Source organism: Sesamum indicum, linkage group LG9, assembly GCF_026168435.1.
Source record: "Sesamum indicum cultivar Baizhima isolate 11 linkage group LG9, ASM2616843v1, whole genome shotgun sequence".
Classification (NCBI taxonomy): Eukaryota; Viridiplantae; Streptophyta; class Magnoliopsida; order Lamiales; family Pedaliaceae; genus Sesamum; species Sesamum indicum.
This window is the reverse complement of record NC_142665.1, coordinates 2895408-2908895: the sequence shown is the minus strand read 5'-3', so window position 1 is coordinate 2908895 and position 13488 is coordinate 2895408. Positions and strand designations below refer to the sequence as shown.

Sequence of the window (13488 nt, the reverse complement as noted above, 5' to 3'; positions counted from 1 at the left end):
GTTGTGAATTGTGATAAAGATCGTCGTATTTATGAGAATGCCCATATTTTCCTATTATTTATATTTTAAGCCCACTTGGGATTAATTTTTTCTCCTGTTATTAAATGCGAACCTTGACAATTTGCTCCTTCCACGAGTTGTTAATTGCTTCCAGATTTTGTGGATATTTTTCTTTTGGCAGATGCCATCAATCATCCCATCAAATAAATCAATATATAACATATTAAAAATTAATTTAATACACCAATAAATTCGAAAAGATATAAAGAATGGCAACAAACGTACATTGACTAAAAAATTACCAAAAAGATAAAAAAAAAGTATCTACATTATATAGAACCCGAACTCAAACTCAATACCTTCTATCAAAATAAAGAGTAAAATTATATTTTTAGTCCCATAAAATAAGATGTTCAACATTTTTAATCCTCTATTTTATGAGATTTTTAAAATGATTCCAAAAGTTAAAAAAATAATCAGCACATTTAATTCTCTACTTTATGAAATTTTTAAAATAGTCCCAGAATTTAGAAAATCAACACATTCATTCCTCTACTTTATGCAATTTATGGAACTAAATCTGTCGATTTTTTTTTTATTTATTTTGACAATATTTTAAAATTTCTATAAAGCATATGACTAAACGTGTCGAATTTTTTAACTATGGGATTATTTAAAAATCTCATAAGCAAATAACCAAAAAAGAATTGGGGATCCTACATCCTGACAGCTCTATGATTAATCTAAACAATGAAATTAATTATTTGCATAAATTGAAAATATTTATTCCGAATCAAGTTTTATTCGACTTGAACTAATTGTATTAATTAATTAAAAATATATCATATTTATTATAAGCATAATTTAAAAAAAATAATCAATTACAGATATATGAATTATGTGATTAGTGTTGTATGCCAAACTTGATTTGAATAACATTTTTCTCTTAATTTGGTTGTCATTAGTTTAGTTCGGCACCATCTCTTTGCTCTTGGCTGTATCAACCCCAATACAACTATACAAGTAGTATTAATTATAAAATAATTCGCAACTAAGATAAATAAATTAAATTAAAAATTAATCCAGATTCGAGATCGTTCCGACTATAAGGATGGTCCAGTCCAAATAAGCATTCACACATGAGAAAATAAATATATGTTAAATTTGTTTGGAGGTTCCTAATTAATACTTTTCAATTCTTAAGTTCGTTCGAGTCCGAGATCGAGAAAAGAAAAAAATAAAGATATTATCCCAATCAATGGCATATCTTGATTCAAAATAGTTTTGGAGTATTTACAAAGTCAAATGTTCGTACTCGTATAAATTCACATATGAGGTCTTCTCTTTTCTAGTATGAAATGATCGAAATAATAATAATGAGTTGTCGAATAAAAATAAGTGGATTTTTAATTCTATTTAGATATTTAAAATCCTATTAAGGGTATTTCATCTTTTAAATAGGATATTTGCTAGGCGCCATGCAAAACAAAGATAAATTTAAATTAAATTGGCAAGAGGCGACGCAATGATGCTCAATGACGAACAATTTGAAAGCTGCGGATTATGCTTTGATTATATATATATATATATAATGAAGTAGAGAGCGGACGACATAAACACGCATTAATTTGGGAGGAGCAAATTAAAGTTGTATACATTACTAAAATACTTATAGCCGGAAACCCCATGAATAATTGCCGCCGTTGACTTTTCTAATTAATTCTCCAACCACTTTTTCACTCAATTATATAACTTAAGAGTGCCTATTTAGGCTTAAATTTATCTAATATATATGTCTTACAAATTAAATGATTGCTAGAGCTATATTAGTGTGAGTACTTAAATATTACATCAACACAGTTTTCACATCGGCAAAGAAAGTTGAACTTACAACATTCAATTATAAGTGGTTTTTTCTTACTAATTGACCCGACTAATACTGACTGAACAAGACTTAATTTCAAAAGTTTATAAGATGACATGTTGTTAAAAAGAAAAAATAAATGGTTGAATTCCTTGGAATATTTAAAAATTTTTGAGACATCACATAGGATATTTTATTCTTGAAGGTTGTAGCTGGGTACAGAGTCTATGTTTTATTCTTGAAGGTTGTAGCTGGGTACAGGCTATGCATATAGCTAGGGTTCTAAGCAAAACAGGAAAACCCCCAACTGACTTCTGTGTTTTGTAAAATAATGAGATCCCATTGGGTTTGCATCAATCATTTTGAACTACCACTGTACGCATTTCATAAATATGGGGGCGCCCCACTTCAAAACGCGATTCATAAAAGTTGCTGTCAGGGGTCATAAGTAACGGAGATACATTGTCATGTGTTGTACGCACAGCCCTCCTTCTCTAACAAATATGTGACTGCAAATTATGTTGCCACTGCTGCTGTCTAAGAACAGATGTGACGAAGAAAGAAAACGGTTCACGTTGTTTACTGGAAATAAATAATGAAATTGACAAAATACGTAAAAGATATATAAGACAGCGTGTGATAGGCCAATTTTCTTTTATTCAAATTTGGTGTAAAATACATTTAATCCTATTGTATGATGGATTTTTATACAACCTCACGATTAGTACTTTTCAGAACAGTTCATTTATCCAATGGATAATATACAACAGATGCAAACTCAATCAACAATTATACATGTATATATATATATATGTATATTTTGAATAAGAATGATAAATTAATATTAATTAAAATAAATTAATTATAGTTATTCATGTCGGATATTAAAATCTAACAAACTTTTACAATAGTTATACTATAATCAATAATATCAGATAACTAGATCAAATAAACGCCTACTATTATAGCAGAAACACCACAATTCAATAGAAACATTACACCTACTATTCAATAAAAACATCTCACGTATAAAGCGGATTATACATGTATATTAATATGTATATCCACAGATATTCTTAATATTAGATAATAGAGATACAGACCTAATTATTTACATGGTTTGTTGGGTGGTAATCAGACGCTCCTATCTCAACTATTACAAGCGATTGGAGTACGAAACTCCTTAATAAATTACAGACCGAATATTACAGAGTAATAGTAGAAGTAAGAACAGAAATCAACAGTGAAGTAACAAAGCAAAATGATAGAGATAATCGGCTCAGAATAACCTGATCCAACAAATAAGGGGTAATCGGACACTGAAGTTCCGTACCCGAGAGAGACCGACCCACGGTAACACCAAGGAACCACTCACGACCCGACCACAGCACCCACAATCACTCGGTGTCTCTATCTCACAGTCACGAAGACGTTCAAGCCTTTTCTGTTCTCACAAAGGGACAAGCACACCACTCCTTTTTCCGGTATTTTTCTGTTCGGTGAAGAAGGAGAGGAGACGGCGTCTCATTTATAGGGTCGGACGTGATGGAGGAGAAGGAAGGCTTCGGTCACCTTCCTAAAACCATCACGTTGGTTAAGGAAGGGAGCCATGAATCGCGGCGAGTAGAAGGAAACAGTATCACAGAGAAAAGGGAGGAAGAAGACGACAGTCGGCGCAAGTGAGAGAGAGAGAAAGACAAGAGTGATTAGGGTTTCAGCCGAAAACCTTTAAGTAGTGGGTTCGTGGGTCGGGTTCTTGGGTCGGGTTCTTGGGCTGGGTTCTTGGGCTGCCGAAGTGGGCCGGCTCTGTTACTTGGGCCACCGAGGATTACTTACACACTCCACCTTGGACCAAGTCTTATTCCAAGAACGAGGTCAGGAGTTTGTTGGATCGGTTTTGTCATCATAGCCTTTTGGGGGTCCACCCCCTTGTACCTGCGAGAAAGGTAAAACAGATTAGTCTGGGGCTAAGTTTAAAATTTTTAAGCATTTAACAAATTTCTCAGCAGGAAGACTTTTAGTACCCATATCAGCTGGGTTTTCTTCAGATTTTACCTTTTCCAATTTAATGATATCCTTACTCACGATATCTCGAATAAAATGGAATCTGACATCGATGTGTTTGGTCCTATCATGAAAAACTGGGTTTTTGCAAAGTTGTATAGAGGATTGACTATCGGAAAAAACAGTAAGCCGGTTTTTAAGAAACCAATTTCCTTTACAAGACCCTCGAGCCAAATAGCTTCTTTGAAAGCTTCGGTAGTAGCAATGTATTCGGCTTCAGTGGTAGAAAGTGCTACAATGTGTTGGAGTTGGGATTTCCAACTAATGCATGATCCACACAAAGTAAAAATGTAGGAGGTTGTGGACTTTCTACTATCCCTCTCATTTGCATAATTTGAGTCCACATATCCAATAAGATCAACAGAATCAGAAAATTTTGAGAAGTTAATACCTATGTCATCGGTACCACGTAGATACCTTAGAAGCCATTTTAAGGCTTCCCAATGAGAGGGTCCCGGATTTGACATGTACCTGCTCAAACAACTTATAGCATATGCAATATCGGGTCTAGTACATACCATGAGAAACATTATAGAACCAATCACATTTGAGTAAGGAACCTTACTCATTTTGTCTTTTTCGAAAGTGGTTTTAGGACACTGATCTTTGGAAAGTTGAAAATGGGCGGCTAGGGGAACTGAAGTGGGCTTTGAATTTTTCATAGAAAATCTTTCCAAAACAGAATGGATGTAAGATTTCTGATTCAAGAGGATAATAAAACGTTTTCTATTCCTATGAATATCCATGCCAAGAATTTTCTTTGCATCACCAAGATTTTTCATTTCAAAGTTTTTGGAAAGGTCTCTTTGCAGGGATTCGATGAGTTTTATGCAAGGACTCGTAATGAGCATGTCATCGACGTATAGCACAAGAAAAATAGGCATTTCATCAGAAAACTTAAAATACAGGCAATGGTCGTATTCACTCCTTTTAAACTTAAGTGAGAGCATGAACATATCAAACTTCTTATTCCATTGTCTCGGAGATTGTTTCAAACCATATAAAGATTTCTTTAAAAGGCAAACATGATCAGGTTTGTTTTTCTCAATAAATCCAACAGGTTGTCGCATGTATATGCATTCATCAAGATCACCATGCAAGAAAACAGTTTTAACATCCATTTGTTTCAATTCCCAATCAAAATGAGCAGTAAGGGCAAGAATAATACGAACAGTAGTGTATTTCACAACAGGCGAAAATATTTCATTGTAATCTATCCCTTCTTTTTGAGTAAACCCTTTAGCTACTAGTCTGGCTTTATATTTCAAAGGGTTTTCTTGTTTTATTTTAAAGATCCATTTGCAATCAACTAGGGAGCAGTTTTTAGGCTTAGGTACTAGATCCCAAATATGGTTGTCTTTAAGAGACTTCATTTCCTCATTCATGGCACTAAGCCATTCTTTTGATTTCAGTGCTTCATCTACGCTCGAGGGTTCTATGTTTTCTATGTTCAAAGCTACTTGGAAATCATTTAACCTACTAGGGATCTTCCGTTCTCGCCTACTCCTATCTCGGGCTAGTTGATAGTTTTCTAGGGGGTTTCTTAAGGGATCTTCTTCAAGTTCTAAGTTTTGTTCATCATTGTTGGTCTCAACTATATTCTCTCCCCCTTCTTGGTTATCCTCCACCTTATTAAAGGTCAGGTTTTCTGGTTCTACTTCAGTTTTAAATAGGCAGGGCATCTCATTTTCATTGAACGTTACATCTCTACTAATGATGACTTTAAAACCTGGTTTGCTTCTAACCCACAGCCTATACCCTTTGACCCCATTAGGATAACCAATAAAGACACATTTCAAGGAGCGAGGTTCAAGTTTATCAGTAGTTTGATGAACAAAAGCAGAACAGCCAAAAGTGCGCAATAAAGAAATATCAGGCTTCTTACCACTCCAAACAGTTTCAGGTGACTTCCCAAGTAAAGGCACAGATGGAGATAAATTTATCAAATACGCAGCAGTTAGCACAGCTTCACCCCAAAACATTTTTTGTAAACCTGAACTAATTAGCAAGCATCTTACTTTTTCAAGTAAAGTTCGATTCATTCGTTCAGCAACACCATTTTGCTGTGGGGTGTAGGGAGTTGTTTTGTGCCTCTTAATACCAAACTTTTCACAAAGATCATCAAATTGTTTGTTACAAAACTCAAGGCCGTTATCGGTACGAAGAGATTTAAGATTTTTTCCAGTTTGATTTTCAACAAGGGTTTTCCAATTCTCAAACTTTTCAAAAACCTCAGATTTGTGTTTAAGCAAGAAAACAAATACTTTTCGGGAAAAGTTATCAACAATAGACAGAAAGTATCGATTTCCCCCATGGGTAGGTTCTTTAGAAGGACCCCACACATCAGCATGAACATAATCAAGAATGCAAGATGACATAGAAGGGTTTGGGGATGGTGTAGCAGGAAAGTGTACACGATGTTGTTTTCCCATAACACAATCATCACAAAATGGCAGTTTATCAATATTATCACTCAAAATGCCTTCTTTGTTTAAAAACTCAAGTCCTTTTTGGCTGATATGCCCAAAACGTTTATGCCAAAGAACAGTTTTGTCATGCATGGTCACAGAGGCAGCCAAGGAATCATATGTCACAGAGCACAAGTATAAATTTCGTCTTTTTTCAGCTTTAAAAACGACAAGGGAGCCTTTCATGATTTTTATAATGCCCTTTCCCCATCTACCCTCTAGCCCATCATCTTCTAAAGCAGCACAAGAGATAAGATTATGACTGAGTTCAGGAACATATCTAACATGCTTGAGAGTCATTCTATAGCCATTTTCAAAAACCAAGAAAATGTCACCAATGCCTTTAATATCACAGCGTTTTTCGTTTGCCATAGACACAGAGCCAAATTCACCAAGTTTAAGATTAGAAAAGATGCTTTCAAAAGGACTTATATGGAAAGTACAGCCAGAGTCAACAAGCCATTCATGCATACTTAAAGGGAGCACGGAGTTCACATCAGAAACCACAAAGACTTCTCCAGTTTCATCAACAACATTGTTCACAAGTTCTTTTTCTTCTCCATTGTTATCCCTATTGTCCCGTCTAGGTTTTCTACAGTCCTTGATATAGTGACCTTTCAAGCCGCAGTTATAGCATCTTCTCTCTCTAAGTTTATCATCTTTATTAGAATAATTTCTGTTCCTGGATTTACTCCTATTTTTATTCCGACTCTTGCTCCTATTATTGTACTTGTTGTTCCTAAAATTAGACCTACCTCTTACCGAGTTCACTTCATGATGATTATTACTAGGCCTATTTGTTTTTAGATCGATTTCTTTGCTTTTTAGGCCATTAACAACAATATCAAGACTAACGCTATCCCTACCATATTTAATAGCGGCTTTCACATCAGCATAGGTATCAGGTATGGCATTCAAGAGCACAATGGGAGAATACTCATCAATATTTTTATCACCAGTCAACTTTATATCTTGCACTAACTTAGTGAAATCATCAAGGTTTTCATCAATGGTTTTGGATAAATCGAGTTTGTATTTGAAAAACTTTTCAAGCAAGAACAATTTACTCGGAAGCGAAACATCAGTGAACAGATCTTCAAGTTTTTTCCATAAATCCCTAGCTGAGTCTTGTTTACCAACTTTTCTTAACACATTATCAGACAAGTTCAGAATTATAGAAGAATACGCATATTCGTCATTTTCTAGAGCCTTTTCTTCAGAAATGGAATCAGAGTACTTACCATCAATGGACTTAAAAACCTTTTGTTGAATGAGAATTCCCTTCATTTTTTGTTGCCAAATTGAAAAATCACTTTTACCATCAAATGGTTGCAAATTGTATCCGGCCATTTGAGAAAAGATATTTTCAGAAAAAATGGATTAAAGAAAAGGTTTTTCAAAAAATTTTGCAGCGGTTTGTGAACAGGCAACACAGCAACAGTCCAAGCAGATATGGATAGCACAGATTTCACAGATTATAAAAAAAAAAAAAAAAAAAAAAAACCCCAAAGTATTTAGTCTCAGAAAATAGGAACAGAGTATAGAAAGCAAGAGTCAACAGTGAGTCAAGGCACGAGGCAGAAGTAATATAATTTCACAATGTGTAGAGAATTACAGTTCACCAAGAACAGGCACACAGCAGTAGTTCAAACCCGAGATCAAGAAATTCACAGAAATTCCAGCACCAAGCAGAAATAACCAATATCAAGATTTCACAAAGCAGTAAATAATAATGAGATAAACGCAGCAGTTAATATTGAAAGCAAAAATAGAAACCGAGGCCTCTCCAGCCTGACACCCAGTCCAGATACCCGACGACCTCAGGGGTCCGGCCAGGAGGGTAATCAGGGGGAACAAGCACCTCGTATACGGATAATAAGAGAGACAGTATAACAGAAAAATAAAAATTGCGGAAACTAAAAAAGGAGGGGTTTCAGCAAGTTTACCACCACCGGAGCGTTTGACGGATCGGAAGAGTGGCTCTGATACCACTGTTGGGTGGTAATCAGACGCTCCTATCTCAACTATTACAAGCGATTGGAGTACGAAACTCCTTAATAAATTACAGACCGAATATTACAGAGTAATAGTAGAAGTAAGAACAGAAATCAACAGTGAAATAACAAAGCAAAATGATAGAGATAATCGGCTCAGAATAACCTGATCCAACAAATAAGGGGTAATCGGACACTGAAGTTCCGTACCCGAGAGAGACCGACCCACGGTAACACCAAGGAACCACTCACGACCCGACCACAGCACCCACAATCACTCGGTGTCTCTATCTCACAGTCACGAAGACGTTCAAGCCTTTTCTGTTCTCACAAAGGGACAAGCACACCACTCCTTTTTCCGGTATTTTTCTGTTCGGTGAAGAAGGAGAGGAGACGGCGTCTCATTTATAGGGTCGGACGTGATGGAGGAGAAGGAAGGCTTCGGTCACCTTCCTAAAACCATCACGTTGGTTAAGGAAGGGAGCCATGAATCGCGGCGAGTAGAAGGAAACAGTATCACAGAGAAAAGGGAGGAAGAAGACGACAGTCGGCGCAAGTGAGAGAGAGAGAAAGACAAGAGTGATTAGGGTTTCAGCCGAAAACCTTTAAGTAGTGGGTTCGTGGGTCGGGTTCTTGGGTCGGGTTCTTGGGCTGGGTTCTTGGGCTGTCGAAGTGGGCCGGCTCTGTTACTTGGGCCACCGAGGATTACTTACATGGTTTTTCTTTTTTACATAGTTTAAGTAGATTTAATGTTGTTGTAAGAATTACAAAAGGAGAATATAGTGATCATGGTTTCATCGAAGTGTATTCCAAAATTATTCCCTGAAAGATATACGGAGATTTTTAATTTACATAGCCAAAGGACATAAATTATTCTCTCTCTCTCTCTCTCTCTCTCTCTATATATATATATATATATATATAGACTACAAAATCAGTAAAGGTCGATAACATTAACATTTATTTTAAATTCTGTTACATTTTTTTATTTCATTTAACTTACATTATCTTTTCTATTTAGAAATTTTTTCTATACACATTATATATATCATAAATAAGAAAATATAATATAATTCAAACTAAAAAATTTAGAATCAACTCCACCTGACTTTCTCTGCTTTATGTTGGTTGATTAATCAAATTACCAATTTTATGAATTTAATTCTTTATATACCAGTAATTAAGCTTAGTTCAGTTGGTGAAATTGAGGATCTATGATCTTAGAGGTCATGGTGTGAACCATATCAGAATATTAATATCAACAAGAATGATTGTACCTATAATTAATTTATTGTAATTAATAAAAATTCATCGCTTTTTTCTTTAAGAGAAATCCTTACATACCACTTACGTGGTCCCGAAATTGTAACGGGGCACTCATTGTCCTGATTCAATTCTCTTAAACAATATGAGAACACATACATTAGAGTAGCTGAGAACGACTCTAAATTAGTCAATGAGTTGCAAAGTAAGATTACAAAAAAATAAGATAAATATGACTTAAAATATACTAGAGTTAATTATCCCATCATATATATGGTCATCTCCTAAAGCTTTTGGAATCATGCTGCCTGTCCTCAATCCATGGTGAGGGTTTTGGGTTGCCGAGTCGGTCATGTTGGATTGACCCCAATCCAACCACGAAAACATGTGAATGCTAGGGTTTTCTAGACACCCTTAATTCATAGTGAGGGTTTCGGGCTAGCGAGTGGATTAGGTCGGATCGACTCCAATCCAAAAACAAAAACACACGAATTCAAGAATTTTTCAAGTATTTTGTGCCACTTCTGGGGGGCTTTATAGCCATTTCATATTAGCCCTTATCTCATACATATGTTGACTTAGTGCATTAATGCTATGAAGTAATCGAACAAAGGACGAAATGTTCTCTTAAGCGATAAGACTTTAGATGATTTGACATGCAACTATATTGTTTGACTTTATTTGGACAAAAAAAATTTAATATAATGCAAGAACATTAACATTCATGACATACTTATAAATTAAACGACATGTAAATAAAATATTCTATTAAGATTAACTAAAAAATGAAGATCCCGTGTGATGTAATGGATCTAAAAATTATTGATAGGAGGGATTAATGGTGTTTGTGGGGTTTGTCCTCGAACTCAGACAGCTAAAGTCGTGGATGCGTCTTTGTTTGATAGTATATTAAAGACTGTTAGGAAAAGTCACGAACCAATCAGTTGGTGGGAGTTGAGAGATGACAATTAGTTGTTTTAAAGACCATATATATGGTCACATGTGGCAACTTGCCCAACTCCCTGAATTATAATACCATCTCTCTGGTTTAAATTTCTCGTCCATCAATCACCAAAATCGCATATTGCTTGAGAGAACAATACCCTATTTTCTACTCTCGTTTCTCTCCCTCTTTCTTCCTTTACCCATATCAAAAGAAAAAAAAAAAAAAAAGGAGGAGGGGATGGATCTCTTTCTCATGTTTTTCTACTGTCTTCCTTTGCTTCCTCTAGTTTACATGGCATGGAGAGTTCTTGATCAGAGGAGGCATCAAAATTGTTACATATTGGACTATGAATGCTATATGCCGACCGACGATAGGAAGCTGAGCACGAAATTTTGTGGCGAAGTGATTAGGAGGAACAAGCATCTTGGCTTGAATGAGTACAAGTTCCTCTTGAAGGCCATAGTCAGCTCGGGCATTGGCGAGGAGACGTACGCTCCGAGGATGGTGTTCGATGGGCGGGAAGCGTCGCCTACTCTCGCTGACGGGCTCCTGGAAATGGACGAGTTTTTCTTGGACTCCATCAACAGGCTGTTCAAGAGAACTGGCATCTCTCCTTCAGAAATCGATGTCCTGGTCGTGAACATATCCATGCTCGCCACGCTTCCTTCATTGTCGTCCAGGATAATCAACTTCTACAAAATGAGAGAGGATGTCAAGGTCTATAACCTGACGGGGATGGGCTGCAGCGCCAGCTTAGTCTCCATCAACATCGTCCAGAGCATATTCAAGAGTGAAAAGAACTTGCAGGCACTTGTGGTGACGTCCGAGTCACTCAGCTTGGGTTGGTACTCGGGCAACAACAGATCCATGATACTCGCGAACTGCCTGTTCAGAGCAGGAGGGTGCGCTATGATTGTCACGAACAAACCATCCTTGAAAGACAGAGCAATGTTCAAGCTGAAAACCCTGGTGAGAACCCACCACGGCGCCAAGGATGAGTCCTACGAGTGCTGCATACAGAAAGAAGACGAGAAAGGGTTCGTCGGGTTCCACCTGGGGAAGAACCTGCCTAAGGCTGCCACACGAGCATTCGTCGACAATCTGAAGGAAATAGCGCCCAAGATCCTCCCCGTGCGCGAGCTTCTCCGCTTCTCCGCGCTGCTTTTCGTCCGAAAACTACGACAGAAGTGGAGCAAAGCAGCAGCCGGGGCGACTGCCAGACCGATGATCAACTTCAGCACTGGAGTGGATCATTTCTGCCTGCACACGGGAGGGAAAGCGGTGATCGATGCTATAGCACAGAATCTGGGTCTGAGTGAGTACGACGTGGAACCAGCACGCATGACGCTGCACCGATTCGGGAACACGTCGGCTGCCAGTCTCTGGTACGTGCTGGCGTACATGGAGGCGAAGAAGAGGCTGAAGAAAGGTGATAAAGTGTTCATGATCAGCTTCGGGGCAGGATTCAAGTGCAACAGCTGCTTGTGGGAGGTGATGAGAGATTTGGATGGGAAGAATGTGTGGGCAGACTTCATCGACAGCTACCCGCCGAAGAATTTGGCGAACCCTTTCCTGGAGAAGTATGGATGGATTCAGAACGAGGATCCAGATACATTCTATGTTCCTGATGATTACGAGATACCCGATTAAATATTTTTTTAATTTTATTTTTTGGGAAAATACTTTGGGTTCAAATGATGTTTTTACTGTGTGTTTGATTTTTTATTTTATTATTTTCCAAATCTTTTTCTTTTCTTTTTTGGTTTGGTGTAAGATTAAAATATAGGTCTTACTATTGATGATCCATACAGGTGATTGATTCATACCAAGTTAAAGGTGGAGGATACATTGGTTTAAGGACCTAAAGTTTATTAATCAATTAGTTTGAATTTTCTGTTGTAATTTTGTGTTTTATTTTGTATCTTACTTTAACATTGAAAGTTAAAGTATATAAAAATATTTTTTTAAATATATGTTATAAATTCATTTAGGTCGACGTAGATATTTTATTGTATTTTTGTGACATCACACCATCAATTAATTGACACATATTTTTTGTATTTTTAATTAAAACATATATAATTCATTTATATTATAACCCGATGCAATATGAAATATCTTTTATCCACTTAATCTTCTAGATTCGTTTACACACATGCATTACGGTGCATGGTTACTAGTACTCAAGTAGGATCCAATAATCATTTCTTTCTATCACGAATCCAACATTTTTTTAATTTAATATATATATATATATGCACAATAAAAAATTTAAGCCGTGTATACATTAAAGTGGAACATATTGCAATAAAATTTTAAATTAAAACTTCTAATCTACTAAAAAAATCGTCTATAATATCATATATAGTTAAAGCAAACAAATTAACACGCACACAGACAGAGACAGAAAAAACGCGTAATTCAATTAAGACATGAGAGATGATGAGTGTGTATGGTAGTAAATTGAGAAGTACGTACGTAGCATAGTAATAATGAAGTGGTTAAAGATTCTCCCGTGAAGTTGTTGGGTCGTAGCCATGGAAAATGAATGCAGGAAAATTAGAGGACGGGCCGGGGCCAACTGTTGAAGCAGTGGAGCCATAGCTGCCTCACCCCTCTTTGCCTATGTATGTGTATATGCAGCAATTGCTCCATGTGAACACTTTAAGTATCAGAAAACGACCTCCTTTATTCAAAATAGCAATATACAATATATGTTTTTTTTTTTTTTTTGTCTTCATAATATCGTCTACATGTTCTTCTGCATTAATCACAATATATTGTATTGAAATAATTATAATATTGAATTAAATAAAATGAGTTGTCAAAATGTTATGAGTTTGAATCTCATCATCACCCGTTTATGAAAGGGAGGTTCAAGCGTTAGGT

General features: G+C 36.3%; 1 protein-coding gene across 1 annotated transcript; it reads left to right on the top strand.

The window, feature by feature from the left end:
• Nucleotides 1-10661: 10661 nt before the first annotated feature.
• LOC105170368 (3-ketoacyl-CoA synthase 12) lies at nt 10662-12570 on the top strand. Its single transcript, XM_011091105.3, has one exon. It carries the CDS (start codon nt 10837-10839, stop codon nt 12247-12249), a length of 1413 nt encoding a protein of 470 aa, XP_011089407.1. The 5' UTR covers nt 10662-10836; the 3' UTR covers nt 12250-12570.
• Nucleotides 12571-13488: the final 918 nt, after the last annotated feature.